A 16202-nucleotide genomic window follows, 5' to 3' on the forward strand; every position below is an offset into this window, starting at 1 on the left:
ATTAAAAAATATTCGACTTTTTGTTCCTCCCATACAAAACGCCAATTTCATATGTAAGGACCTAATATTATTTAAGAATACATAATGTACATAAATTAAACTTATTTATTACTCGAATATAACAAGAATTGGAGTAAAACTAAGAAGAAATTTGACCATATTTCGGTACAGTCAGCTGCATAAATATTGTATAGGCCTTTGGTTGTAAAAATACGTATGCATGTATTCGACAATAACATATTTATCCATCGTTGATAGTATACGGACGGATACGTGGATACATTTTTGAAGCCGAATGCGTTTTTAAATACATTTTTTTGTAAATGTATATTTATGCAGCTGACTGTACACAACTGATATTTTTTATTCTTAATATAGTTTTCACGCCTTTTAATTAAATTAGGCCAGTAATGACATTATACTTTTTACTAATACTATCGTTTGAATGTTTGTATATCCAAAGCAGCTCATTAGAAGAAAACATAGGCGACTAATTATGTATTGTTTTTTTTTTATTTCGCGCCGAAAATGTCGCGGTCGTCCGCTAGTACAGCCAGTCAGAAAAAGACAGTAATTTATTAATAAATTATTAATTAGAAACAACTTTTATAGTAAGTAATTTTTATTCGTAAATAAGTTCCAAAGAAATTTCCTTTACAACTTTGTATTCGATGCCCTTGGCTTTTTTTTCTGTTTATTAAACTCGGTTCTTTAATTAACGAAACCAACTTAACTTTACTCTTCTTTAATTACTGTGTTAATTTGTTAATTAGATAGAGTAAAAACTTTAATTTCTTTGAAAGTAAATTGACTTTCTAATTAAAATATGAGCATACTACCAAGGAAAGGTTCCGATTTTAAATAACTATGAAGTAAAGTATATTTCAATATTTTCTTGATTTGTGATAAAAAGTGTAAAACTAACCTAAAAATCCCCGAAATTTATTACAATGAAATATGACAACGTTACGCGTCTTATTACCAAATCAAGATGGCGGCCTTGATTTATATCGGATCGAATGCGCTCTTTCACCTCGGGTCGAGGCGAAGGGATGACTGACATACCGATAAATAAATTAGATTCCAGATTAGGGTCGAGCCTGTTGCTTTGATATATCACAGAACAGTACAGATGAAAAAATGGAGTTGAACTTGTAAATCAAATTTACATTAAATTAATTAGCTAACATTAAAAACAAGAAGTCCCCTGCTGGATGTAGAGCTCTGAATGTCTATCCTCAGCTGTTTTTATCCTGTAGACGGCCGTAATCCTGACTACTTTATATTACATATGCTTTGAACAAGTTATTTTTAAAGTGATTCAGGGGAATTCTGATGTCCATGGCATCACCAGCAGTGGTCAATTGACGGAAAACAAAAATGAGGGGCGAGAGCTTTGTTAAAGAAATGTACTAACAGAAGGATCAACGTAACTAGACATTTTGAAAACGCTCTCCGAAAAAAGTCAGGTTGATTTTCGTTGTCTGATCTCGGCCCTGGATCTACAGACCGCAACGAAGCCCTGGCGACTCCATTAGAGCGTTATGAATATTAACGGGCGACACGCGCCTAGCGTTTTGTTGGTACATTTTGTGGGCAGAATACGTGCTTGTGACACACGGCTTGTTAAAACGACGAGCTAAATACTGCACTCACACACACAAATGTTAGTTCGTACCTACATGTCAAAGTAGAAAAAACTAAGGATTAGCATCACATAAGCGCGAATATTTATCCAATGATTCACTCTTCAAAATAACTCGGACTTTTAGGAACAACTAGCTTTTACCCGCGACTCCGTCCGCGCGGAATAAAGAAAATGCACACAAGATAAAAAAATTCCTTTGTCCGTCTCCTAGTTCTAAGCTACCACCCCATCAATTTTCAGCTAAATCAGTTCGACCGATCTTGAGTTATAAATAGTGTAACTAACACGACTTTCTTTTATATATATAGATGTAATTTGCTACACTAAATAAAAGTTAAAACTATTAAGAGTATTTGTAATCAGAGATAAATTCTGGTGCCAAAAAAAAAAGTTTTGTGATTGTGATCCAACTTTGTCAATTTAGTTATCTATACTTTCTAATATTATAAACAGGATAGATTTAATTGTTTGTTTGTTGTCTTTGAATAGGCTTCGAAACTGGACCAATTTAAAATATTCTTTCACTATTGGGAAGCTACACTATCCCCGATTTAATAGGATACAAATTATCACTAGATTTTTTTTTAATTCCGTGAGGACGAAGTATTGGGCAAAAAAACAATATATTATAAAATGCTGTATTTATATTCTTTCTCCGACTGTTTTTGAATTCAACAAAGTTTTAGCATAAAAAAAAAACTTAGTGTTTCAAATACATTTTAGCTTAAATATATGTCAACTATTTTATACCGTGACTTTAGATTTGAGACAAATCAGCTTTATTGAAACATTATTATTATTATTAATACGTAGACTTGTTGAAATGTGATCTTTATCAATAAATAATAAAGTACTTATACAGAAAGTATTATTGTGATATATATTTATGGTGAAACGTATTACCTCGTTGAGGTCAATAATATCAATCAGCGGTCTTAGGTTTAAAAAACGTGTTTAACTAAACAGTGTTTAACAGTATTTTTTGGAATAATAAAGCAAATTTAATATTTTCAAAGTACTCGATTCTAGCCGTCTGTGTGTCACAACAATATGCAAGGCTGAACAAAGAGATCATTCAAGCGCTGTTTGCGGAATGGGCATAGAATGAGCCGCGGCTTTGCATTCCTCTATCTATACCCACTGTTGTGAAGTCAAAGGAATTTATTCATCTAAACCAGGGGCCTCTTATTATTTCTTCAACGAGTTAATATTTAAGAGACTGGGGAATTCTTAACACTTCTTCATATATCAATGATGTTGTGAAATATTGTTTGTTAGTTCTTAATTCTAATTATAACGAGTTAATTATAAAATTAATTAAATCTTTGTCAAACAAATGGCGGCCATTGCGTTCTAGATCGACTGCAAATGGTACGCATTATTCGTAAATACGTTAATGTTACAAATGAAACATTATTTCCCGTATAAAATTATCTATTCTTTTTAGATAATATCACTTTATTTTCTCACAATTATAACAAAATAACACAAAAAGAAAAATATCAAAATGGCCGCCATGTATAGAAATTGACGTTTCTGTTTACTTAATTCTGTTGTTTAATTAGAATGAAATATGATATTTTTCCTTTCCGTTTGTTTGCCATTTGCCTTATTTTAGGGTAATTTATAGGTTAGATGTGACGTAACTTTTATATGACATCTAATTTTTTTGCGGAAACAGTAAATCAAGTAAGAATAATGTATGAGACAATATTCTTGACTAAAAAAGACAGTTGAAATGAAAACGCAGAAAATGTTACGAAGCCATAAAGCTAAAGTTGACGTATATCCGATCTTGTGATCGTAGTTACGAATCTCGAATTCGTATCGTAAAGATTAGTTCCTACGTACACAAGGCTATGTAAATGTTCGAAACTTGGCGATTTTAGTTGCTAAGCGGCGTTCGCAATAATGTTGGAGAGGTTCGTAAAGCGCACGTCGCTGATATTTCTATCTGTCATCGATAAAGACAGTCGCAACCTGTTTTTTAAGATTGTGAGAAAAGTCTCTGCAATTTTCAAGATGGCGTAGCAAATATAGTTGTCACGTAGTCGCTATGCTTGTACTGACCGAATATGACCTTGTGTTCGAAAGATCGTATGTTAACAGAAGAATGTCAAATTTCATACAAGTAAATATATATTTTCATCTTGTTAGTTACTTAATGAAAGTTGTAAGATAAAGTGAAGTTATAGTACTCGTACATAGATCGATAGGTGGAAAGAAAGGCTAGCCCACCCTAGAGCAGGTTACAGGACAATTGAGGCCATAGGACCGGTTTTATCCGAGTGGCTAAACAGACGACACGGTTCACTGACTTTCCGGCTGGTGCAGATTCTGTCGGGGCATGGGTGTTTCGGTAAATACCTTTGCCAGGTAGCTAGGAGGGAGCCGACACCAGTGTGCCATCATTGTGGTTGCCAGGAGGATACAGCGCAACACGCGCTAGCAGAATGTGAAGAGTGGGCTGTTCTACGCCGTGATCTGTCTGCAGTTGTTGGGGATGACCTCTCACTCCCAGTATTCGTTAGGGCGATACTTACGAGCGAGAGGTCTTGGAGCGCCGGTGTTGCCTTCTGCGAAGAAATGATGTCGCAGAAGGAGGCTGCGGAGAGGGTCAGGGAGAGGAACAGTGGTGACCCGATTCGTAGCCGGAGACCTGGACGCAGAAGGAGAGCCTACCAGTCTCTCTTGCGCCCCCCATGAGCGTAGCCTGGACGGCGATAGCCTAAAGCCTATCGCTGTCAAAACCTAGTTCCGGTGAGGAACAGTTAATGTTGTGCGCTGGCGGGTATGGGAGTGTGTGCCGGAACTCGTGCAGAGTTTATGCCGTCAGGATCACGGTAGTGTGCGAGAGCGTTCCCGTGTTCCTGGCACAAGGCAAGAGAAGGTCACCGTGGGGTTTTAGTCGGTGCAAGCCCGACATAACCACCCTTGTTCCCGCAAGGGTGGTATGCGTAAGGCATTTCCCCACGTAAAAAAAAAAAAAAAACTCGTACATAGATAAACTCCAAGTGCTTCTTTCTTTCTTCGTCGGCGTCCGCATGCCTGGTGCGAGAGATTTCCTATCCACGCTTGCTGCAACCTTTTTCATTTAGCGTATGCGTTGAACGATAGTGCTTACTTTTCCTTACCACGCAATAAACTCGTCAACTGAGTACCTGCAAGACGCTTGCTTTATATCAACCGATCATTTTCAACAGTCGTTAGCCCGTATACGGGATTCCCCGCATACCGTATAACGACCGAGTTATCGACAAATGAAACCGCGCCTTAAATGTAGGTATCTCGTATTATGTAGTTACTAGCTGTTGCCCGCGACTCCGTCTGCGCGGGATTGAAAAAAAAAACGTAAAAAGTAAATGCGTTCTTCCAGATTATGTTCCACCTCTATGCCAAATTTCAGCGAGATCGATGCAGCCGTTCTGGAGATACCTTCAAACAAACATCCATATATCCGTCCATCCAAACATTTATAATATTAGTAAGAATTGAGAAAGTGTTTTATCAAAAATATTTTCTTTACGAATTTTAGTAAAACATATGTATTTTTTCTATGGTGGAAATATTTAGATAGAGGGAAGTAAAAAAAAAACTAAATTTATATTGATTTTCCATCATTTGTAAAGGCAAAATTACAACATTAAGGGCACTTTCCTTTACCCTAACTGAAGTGCTCTTGTCCTCACACAAAATTGTTTGAAGGAAGCTCACACAGTTTGCTTTATTCTTTTGTTACGGCCAATTAGTCACGTTGAGGCTTTATCTTGTAACATCTTGACTTAGACTCCAGTTACGTTTTGTAAATAGTCGAACCTGGAGAAGCGAGAAACCTCTACATGCGAGAATAATATCGCCTTGGGCTCTCGCTTATATATACATACGAAATTTTATTGAATTTAATACGGGATTAGAATTAAACGTCAGTTACCCCTTAGTCAATCACGCTCCACTGCCATAAGTGAATCTAACTTCTTACTAATATTATAAATGCGATTATTTGGATGGATGTTTGTTGTAGTACGGTTCAACGGATCTTGATGAAATTTGGCACAAATGTAGAACATGGTCTTGAAGAAAACATAGGAAGAAAGTCGCGGACGAGATAGCTAGTGCTTAAATGTGGTGAACTATTTATTGTGGATAGTTTTTTCTTCTTCTCCCCTTGGCGTGGGAAGGCTAAAGATTTTATTTTCTTTAATTAAATAAAAACAATTTACAATTCTTACTAAATATCAGCGTAGATTGATTTGCTGATGATGGTTACGTTTTATCACCAGGTAGTGAATGCAGTTCGTGTTTGCGGTGATGAGGTGACACTATGTGGCGCGAGTGGCGCTGGCTCCTGGTCTTGCTGAATGCCGTGGCCGCTCTCTCGCCTGTCATCAAAATTGGTGAGTACAGAAGTACAGTTGAATCGGTATATAATTCTCGCTTATAGGGGCGTCTCAAAACATACTTTCTCGCTTATGGAAGTCGTCAGTCAAGTTTGGATAACAACTCTCGCTCATAGAAGTTTCTCGCTTATCCAGGTTGGACTGTATTTTATTTATAGTATACATTGGCCACTTGATTCCGATAGATGTCAGATTATGCATCTTCTCCCTCTCGAAATCGACTTCCCTCACGGTCCTTTTAAATAGAGAGTGACAATGTGTAATTAAACATTGTATACAATTCGTCCGATCTGTCAAACGAGCGCCTAAATAATCTCAAATTGTCTTATTCACTATTTTTTTTCCCGCAGGCGCTATATTCACAGAAGAGGCACGCGGCGGCAGCGCAGAGCTCGCTTTCAAGTACGCCGTGTACAGGATAAACAAGGAGCGCAATCTGTTACCGGGGAGTACACTCGTCTACGACATACAGTACACGACATCTAGAGACACTTTTAGGACTTATAAGAAAGGTTAGTACTTCGTTTTTATGTGTTTCGCTTTTAGGATGACAAGAGACTTTTTGGCGGGTATCAATTGGGATCTTTTCTAACTTGCAGACCTGGTGGTTATAAGTGAAATTATACAGCTCATTAACGCATTCCTGTCATGTCAAAAAGTGTCACAGGACAAGATCCTTGTCGCTGTAGCTGTCACTTTTAATTTTGTGTGTCATTGTCATCAAGGGTAAATAAATAATCAAAACGATGTTCGAATTAGGTACAGCTCAGTAAGTTTTATAAAGTTAAAATGAAGTTCGAATCTATAAAGGTTTCATATTGAAATGAAGAAACAACAAAAACTTTTGCCTTTTACATTAAAAAAAAACAATTCAATTCCCAAGCAGTGGCTTTTAGGCGTGAAAATAAAACACAAAAAGCATCTGTCAAACTCGAATGACAAGCGAATGTCATTGCCATTCACGCGAGCGACACAGATAGCTAACAGCTCTTCAGTCATTGTTAAAAACACAAAGAAATCTGTGGAGATGATATTTCATTGCGGTGTACAATAGATCTTTCTGGAAACATTGACGCCTACCTCGTTAAAGGCAAAGCGACGCTGTTGTGATTCTACATTCTATATTATTAATGGAAAAATTCATTTTAAATGTCAACCTTTCGAATACATTGTAAATACAGTCTGTGCAAAGTAATACGTTAAAAACTGGCAACAAAATACAGTAACATAATCATTTTATTTCGTTAAAACGCCTAAATTATGTAAACAAAGGAACGTCAAATTTCATAATTAGCGGTCATTATATAACGATATCCAATGACCACAGTAAAATAATTTTATACGATTTTCGTTGGAAACGGAATATGGTGATATGTTAAAGTTTACTTAAGTTGTTATTTGCACGTTTAAAATCTATTTAATATTTCAAGTAAAAAAATTGCTTTAAGCTGGTGTTTGACAGCTTGTTTCTAAAAGTAATTTACGTTTGACCGTTAATTTTACGCGATAAAGGAAGGTCTTTAATTGGAATTTATTGAAAAAAAATAGGTGTATAAAATGATTATGTTGTAGAAAATATTTCAACTTTCGTCGAGTTAGTGTGATTTTAAAGTAATAACGATTTATTTTCCGCATCAAAGAGCGCCTGTTAAATTTCACGAGCAATTTCTCTTTCCCCTTTCTTTATAGTCGAGACTAGGCGTCACGGTTGTTAGTATGCGGATTGAGTACTTTTATAAAGTTTAAAATGTTTAGACTTGTTTTACTTTGTAATTTCTTTATAGGTCATGATTATATTTTTTTCGACGTTAAAATGTCAGTAGTATAGAACTTAATTGTGAAGGTAAAGTTATATTATGAGTTTTTTTTTATATTACAAAGTGGCAAACGAGCAAGCGGCCACATGAATTCGCCGAAATGGCGAAGCGACCGCTGCCCATAGATATTCGCAATTGCAGATGCGTTGTCTACCCTCAATCGACGAAGGTGGAGACGCACAAAAAGAGTATATTTAACCTTCCTATGCATCTCCTCCTTCATCAAATCCACCTCCCCTTCCCATCCTTCCCTCATAAGAAAAGAGGTGGGAAGGGAAAGAAGACTATTAGACCTCCGGTACCACACTCATTAGACTGTCTTCTGGTCGTGGTATTGCACCGGTCGACCCGGCCAATTCGTGCACCCAACAAATATTGTTGTTGTAGGATCTACCACTATTATATTAATAAAATAAAATAAAATATATTAGAGTTAAACAAACATCCATCCAACGATCTATCTAAACATTCGCATTTATAATATTAGTATGATTTGAAAACTTTAGAGGCGAGAGAGATGTGCAAGGAACTCGCCAAATCAAAGTTCGTGTTCTCTGCCTACCTCTCCGTGTTTGTGCATTGTGTTGTGTTTAAAGATGCTATTTTTCGCTTAATAACACTTTAAGCTTTTAAAGAGATTCCGTGACCTTTGACAAAAACAAGTCATCGAGATAGCGTCTTGATTGTAGGCTGAGTTTAGCACGAACTTAGGTCGTTGTGGTCGTTTTAAATCTTAAGTTATTAGGTCAATTGACTATCTATACTAATGAAGAGTAACCGACAAGTTTTTATAAGTATTTTTCGCCGTAGCGTAATAGGTACAGTTTTGACTTATTATTTATCGCCTTTTAGTCGAAATTTTACCACATTAGAATTATTTATTGATTAAAAAAACATGTGGAACACATTCTTCAATAATGATCATTAGAATTTAACCCATTTTAATAAGAATTTGGCTTAGATTTCATTTGTTTCACTAAACAATTTTAGTGGTTAGGCATACACGAAATCACACAGTATTTCTGCGAACATTTTGTTTGTTTGATTTACTGGCTAGACTAGGCTGTGTGGTACAGGAGTTATTATTCTTTTTTGCTCTTGTCCAGGGCCGGACTAGTATAAAAAACTTCAATGTTTAAGTTTAAAATTGGTCATTGGAATATTTTTAGGTCAAGAGACAACTTTTGAATCAACTCGTTCAAATACAAAGTATGTTTTCGTTGCCACAATATTATATAGGTTAATTGTTTGTGGATTTTGACGTATATCACATACTTAATATTATAATGTCGATAAGGAATCACCCATCAGGAATTATTAGAAACTAGCTGTCGCCCGCGACTCCGTCTGTGCGGAATAATAAAAAAACATATTAAATAGCTTATGTATTCCAGACAATGTTCTATAGACTACATCTATACCAAATTTTATCAACATCTGTTGAGTCCTTCCGGAGATACCTTCAAAAAACATGCATCCATCTAAACATTCACATCTTCTATATATACTAAAGAAAGTCGTGTTAGTTACACTATTTATAACTCAAGATCGGTCAAACTGACTTAACTAGAAATTGATGGGGAGGTAGCTTAGAACTAGGAGACGGACATAGGAACTTTTTTTATCTTGTGTGCATTTTTTTATTCCGCGCGGACGGAGTCGCGGGTAAAAGCTAGTTTATAATATTAGCAAGATTGTAATTTCAAAAGAACTTGTTACCCGATTGATTTGCTTTTCGCGCTTACGTGCGTTGGTTAATCAAATTCATTCTGATCTCCTGTAGCCTATTAATTTATTCAATATTGACAAATGACAAACATAATTAACAAATAATGTTGCCACGGCAGGGGACTAGGAGTGTGGGGCGTCCTCCTTCCAGGTGGACCGACGACATAATCCGCACGGCGGGAAGTTGTTGGATGCGAAAGGCGGAGGACCGCGTACTGTGGAAGGCATTGGGAAAGGCCTATGCCCAGCAGTGGGCAGATAAAGGCTGTTGATGATGATGATGATGATGATGAAATAATCTTAATCTTACTAATGAAATTTGGCACAGATGTAGAACATAGTCAGGAAGAACACATAGGCTACTTATAAAGTTTTATTTTTAATTCGCGCGGATGGAGTTTTTTTCATGCCGGTAACATATTGGATTTCGGATCTTAACATTAGAAAAGTATATACGATTTATTCTCGTTTCGATTCTTTGGAGTTTTAAAACATTCTAAAATGCAAAGGTAACCAATTTATTTGAGACAGATTTCGAAACGTAACAGTTTGGATACGTTCCAAATATACAAATTCAACCAATCGCTGCAGGTGGAACACCGTTTTATAAACCTTTAAATAAACGTTGAATATTTTGAGGTTGTAGTTACATATTTGGTTTTATTAGAAATAATCCTGGGTTTCAATTCAATGCAGAAATATTTTCAATATAGACAAACGGAATTTTTCTTTCTTTTCATGATTTAGATTATATTTTTTTTAAATTATTGAAAAAATGAAACAGTATTATCCGCCACGTATAAAGATTTTAATCTTCTTAATTTAAACGTTGAATTTAAATATTCATACATCAGTTAACAGTTAATTAGTGTTTAATGAGCGTTGGTGGATTCGGGGTTAAACACTTGACTTGTAATCTGCAGGTCCTGGGTTCGTATCATGTACCAATCTGTTTTTCGATTTACATATGTACATTTATCAGACGTTCTTACGGTGAAGGAAAACATCGTGATGCAACGTGGCCATATCCGCCAAGAAATTCAACGAGATATGTGTGAAGTCGACCAATCCGCATTGGGCCAGCGTGATTTAGTATGGCCTAGTCACCCCTAATTTAGGTTAGGCTCCGAGCACCTCAGTGGGGATGTATGCTGATGATAAAACTTATTTAAAACATCAATTTGTCAATAAAACCATAAGAAAGAATCACATAATAAAAACTTATGGAACATTCATTGAATGCCTGAATTTGTTTAAAAGATTTTTCTTTTTTTTTCTCAGTTCTTTTGAAGTGTGGATGTTAAGAATCTTTTTCTGCGTTTCCATTTCAACGCCTTTCAACAGGCTTGAGTTTACTCAACACTTGTTTAAAGATAAAAAGACGCGGACACTGCAAAATTTACTTATATAATTCTTTCAGTGAAATCCAAAAAGACACTTGAAAAGTGAGTTTTCATTAGGGAAGTGTGTAGAAAAATAAATATTGTGCTCTATTGGGCCCTATTATTGTCTTTGAATAACAACAAAGAGAGAACAGAGATACGAATAACAGTCGATTGAGTCTTCCAAATGGATTCACTTGTTGCCACAATAACGTCTTTCTTATTAATGTGATTTATTAATACTTTACTAATATTATAAATGCGAATGTTTAGATGGATGTTTGTTAGAAGTTATCTCCAGAACGGCTCAATGGATCTTGATAAAATTTGGCACAGATGTAGGACATAGTCTGGAAGAACACATAGGCTACTTATTATGTTTTATTTAATCCCGCGCGGACGGAGTTTCGGGCGACAGTTCTAGTCTCTTATAAAAGTTAAAATTAACAAAGTTTAATTACAACATTAATTTGTGTCAAAATGGTGTTAGTTCTAATAATTAATTTTAACTTTAACAAAGCGATAAAACTGTCACTGAACAAGGCAATTTTAATCAAAGCTTAATTAATGAAAATATTAATTAATTTACCGTCGTTCAGTTTCAACTTCTTGCTACTTATTAGGTTGCCATAATAGTAGCTTAGTGTAGATTATTATAGCCCATACTTAACGACCATTTATTATTAACAACTGGAATAAGAGTCGTTAAATGTTTTTCCTTAATTTGGATTTAGTACACCGAATCCAAACAACTCACATGCTACAACAACTACAACAACTACAACAACAACTACATGAAATCATGTAAATGTGACTCCAAAACTAGCTGAATTTAAAAATATTATTGTTAAAAAAAATGTTCTTATATAAGTTACACTTAGCTACACTTATTGTACAATATCACTTCACTTTATTACACAATTTTCATGAAATAACTGAATAAGTTGAATATCGAAATGGCCGCCATGTTTAAAATTTGATGTGCCCTTGTTTACTTTGTTTAGGTTTTTAATTGAAACTTAAGATAGTAATCTATTTCGGACTCTTACTTAGTGACAAATTAATCTGTGTACATTAAGTGCAGTTACTTTGAACTAATCTTACTATTTATTTACAGCGTGTACGCAGATCCGCGCAGGTGCTGTTGCGTTATTAAACAGTGCGGGACCACTGCTGGGCGCAACTTTAGGCGCTATGTGTAGGTCTTTACACGCACCTCATTTGACAGTAGCACATAATATGCCTGAATGTAAGTAAATACATAAGTATTAGTACATAAGTATTTCATGTCCTTATTACACTCTACAAAACAAAATATGGGCAACTGATCGCCAACCTTCGTTAGTCGGAGAGGCACCTCAAGAAGATTACACTCCCATTCGTCATATGAGTCTTTGATCATCTCAACTATCACTTAAGCCATTGCTTCCTAGTAAAGACTGTTATAGAGTTGATGCGTAGCGGTTCCCAAATGACTTTTTTCATATTTTAATGTGGCAAACGAATAAGCGGTCACCTGAATTCGCCTAGGTATATAGTGAAGTGAGCGCTGCCCAAAGACATCCTCAATTGCAGATGCAGTGCTTGATTTAAATCTTTCCCTAATATATCCGATTCATATGTTCCTTCTTCGTGAAATCCACTTCCCTTTCCCATCCTTTCCTTAGAGTACTAAAATTAGGCCTCTGACACAGACACATATCAGTCGACAGTTACTTCCTACGTATTACTTTTATAGGTACTAGACTTATCTTTGCAGTGCAGTAAAATATTAGGCGTCCGTATGTAAATGCGTACTAATACGATACGAAAATCCACCTATATTCATGAATATGTTATCTTCGAAGGTCTATATTCTGGGTCTCTATTAGATCTTTACAATATATTGTATTTTTAATATTAAATATATTTTGTAACCGATGATTGACGAGCACTAAACTTTCATTTTAATATAAAACCTTTTTTGAAGGATACATATTTAAATTATAAAGGTTGATGTAGTATACAAAAACCTAAATATAAAAAAGTATGTTCGAGAAATATTTAAAAAAAAATATTATAGAACGTAATAAGATTGAATGTAGAGTAAGACTAATAATAGTGTGGATGTATTGTTTGAGAGATTATTCGAAAGAAGGGACTGAATTTAGATGTGACGGCTGATAGAGATCTGTGGAAGAGTACATGTTGTGCCGACTTTCCATAAAAATTGTGTTTCTTTGTAAAAATAACTGATTTAATAGTAAAAATAATATATAAACGGCTAAAATACTTACGTATGTTTTTACGTTGTCGGCACCGACTAGTTTCAAGACCACCGGTGGTCCTTCATCAGGGTGAGTGGGACTGGTATTAGCTTATGAAAATGTCTCACGAAAGTTAGAATAATTTAAAAGTGAAACTATACTTTGTACATTGTTTAATTTTCAATTGTTTAAATGTATTTTTTTAAATTTCAGCAGTTAATAGATCGGATTTTTTCACAATTAATTTGTATCCATCACGGGATCTTATGGATAAAGCATTTGCGGAACTGACGGCCTATTTAAACTGGACTAGGATGGGAATCATATACGAGGACTATGGATATGGTGAGATTATCATCTTAATTAGACCTAAATCTAGAATATAATATACAAACGTCATATTTAAAAAAATGTTTTTTGGCCATCTCTAAAATTATAATTCTAAATCCGCACCTGTATTTTAAATTCCAGGAGAAATAAATATATTGAATATGGCGAGTGATGGTCGCGACATGTATACTGTCCGTTGCGCGGACTCTAAGGACTATCGGCGCGGGCTGCAGCAACTGAAGGCGCAACGGATATCGCACATTATCGTAGACACCGACCCGAAGCATTTGAGACAGTTCTCTAGGGCTGTGAGTTGGTTGATTTTTCAATATAATTTTTTGTAATATTAAATGCAGTTATTTAATAAAAAATATATTTAAATATATTTAATGAAAAAATAAATAAATGTGTTAACTATTAATGAGAAACTATACAGAAATAGAATTGAAAAAATTGAGAATATTAAATAACGCCATCTAGTTGAAATTTTTATAAACTAATTTTGATTAATTTTGTTCACAGATCCTTCAGTTGCAGATGAATAACGAAAATTATCACTACATTTTTACATCATTTGTAAGTTAAATTAAATTAAATTTATAAATATTTACTAAATAACCGATTTCTATACTTCGAAGACATGGATTGTGTGAAATGTGAAAAAATTACGGAAGATAGATCGATATGGTGGACGAAAACTGGTTGAACACACACATAGAGTGTGATCACATAAGAACAGGGAGATATGATGTAATAGTTGGATGATACTGAATTAGTACTCTAACTAGGCTTGGGCCATCTTGATATTATGAATCACTCTATACGTTCCCACTGAGGAGCTCGGAGCTTACCCTAAATTTACTAGGTGTCTATGCCATAGTCAACCACAATAACCCACTGCGGGTTGACTTCACACATATCTTTGAATTTCTTCTTAGATATGTGGAGCATCACGATGTATTCCTTCAACGTAAGAATGTCGGATAAATGTACATATATTAATAGAAAAACACATTGGTAAATGGCGGATTTCGAACCCAGGATTTGCAGATTGCAAGTCAAATGCTTAACCTCTGAACCACCGTCGCTCGATTATGAATCACTTCTAACAACATAATTTAATTCTATCTTTTTTGTAAAGGTGCCAGGTAATAACCAGCACAGGGTTTAGTCCGTCCCTGCTTCGCTAACCTAGCTTCCTTTTAATACATTTTTATATCAAACTAGCTTTTACCCGCGACTCCGTCCGCGCGGAATAAAAAATAGAAAACGGGGTAAAAATTATCCTATATCCGTTTCCTGGTTCTAAGCTAGCTGCCCATCAATTTTCAGTCAAATCGATTCAGCCGTTCTTGAGTTATAAATAGTGTAACTAATACGACTTTCTTTTATATGTATAGATTTATCCTTGTGTTTTACGTATGGTAATAAATGTTTTTCTTTCTATCATTCAATTACTCACAATTTTAAATATTTCTATCCAGGATATGGAACTATTCGATCTGGAAGACTTCTACTACAACCGTGTCAATATGAGCGGATGGCGGCTGGTTGATCGAGACTCCGATAAAGTGAAAGAGGCGTTACAGGTCATGCAGAAGTTTCATCCTATTGGTGCTAATATACTTACTGGGGGACATATAAAGGTGAGTTTGAGCATTAACTAATAAAAAACAGCTAAAACACTCACGTATATTTGTTCGGTGTCGGCACCGACTAGTTTTGAGCCCGTGGGGTTTCCTTCATCAGGGTGAGTGGGACTGGCGCGCCTCACGGGAGGGGGGCGTCGCCGACGAGGTTGATACCAAATCGTGGTGTTGCTGTTCAAGTTTTGTTCCGTTTTTATATAAGTTAATGATAACGTCTCAAGAAAGTATGAATAATTTAATGAGTTTTAGGTGTTTTATTTTTAATTTTGAAAACTCGTTTGGTATAACCCTAACATTTTTTCCGTAGTTGAAAGAGATACTTATGTGTGCTTGGTCCTATATTTTTTATTTGAATAGTTCATCCGTTTGGCACAGCCCTAGCTATTTTGTTTCTTACTGTTAGATGTTCTGAAGATAAGTATACTAACAAACATCCATCCATCAATCCAAACAGTCGCATTTATAATATTAGTATGAAGTAAGATTGGGTTGTGCTTGTTCTGGAAACTTTTTTTGGGTATTTCATCCGTTTGGTACAGCTGTAAACTTTTCTACCTCCCTTGCTTGTTCCTGATGTTTTATAAAGGTTCTTTTTGCACAATTTACTTCTCTTGAAAAACAATAAATAATATACTGATTAACATTATGAACTTGTACTCAATTTTGGAACAAAAAAACAACTCCCACTATCCTAACGATGAGCACTGTCACTGCAGACTGAACCAGCTCTCCTGTACGATGCAGTCCAGATCCTCGCGTTAGGGTTGGCTTCCACTAAAGAAGTGCATACAGCCAACATGTCCTGTGAGAGCGGCATGGCCTGGATACACGGGAAGACGTTGAGGGATAACATTAACAAGGTACAGACGAGAAAGTTTATTTCCTACCCATTACACTGAGAAGTGACTAATTCCACAATGCAATCATGAGAAAAACTGAAAGGTCTAAGTAGGTGGCACTAGCGCCAAGGGTCAGTTGTCATCTTTCAAAGTTTTTATACGACAA

General features: G+C 35.6%; 1 protein-coding gene across 1 annotated transcript in view; it reads left to right on the top strand.

Moving 5' to 3' along the window:
• Positions 1-16202, top strand: part of LOC106709412 (glutamate receptor ionotropic, kainate 2) — a 29947-nt gene that overhangs the window by 8046 nt on the left and 5699 nt on the right. The window contains exons 2-9 of the mRNA XM_014501215.2: positions 5929-6042; positions 6396-6557; positions 12090-12221; positions 13432-13563; positions 13690-13856; positions 14071-14124; positions 15033-15194; positions 15914-16057. Of these exons, the coding sequence (XP_014356701.2) occupies positions 5970-6042; positions 6396-6557; positions 12090-12221; positions 13432-13563; positions 13690-13856; positions 14071-14124; positions 15033-15194; positions 15914-16057 (1026 nt within the window). The 5' untranslated portion in view covers positions 5929-5969. The remainder of the gene's footprint in view (positions 1-5928; positions 6043-6395; positions 6558-12089; positions 12222-13431; positions 13564-13689; positions 13857-14070; positions 14125-15032; positions 15195-15913; positions 16058-16202) is intronic.

This window comes from Papilio machaon, chromosome 28, assembly GCF_912999745.1.
Source record: "Papilio machaon chromosome 28, ilPapMach1.1, whole genome shotgun sequence".
Classification (NCBI taxonomy): domain Eukaryota; kingdom Metazoa; phylum Arthropoda; class Insecta; order Lepidoptera; family Papilionidae; genus Papilio; species Papilio machaon.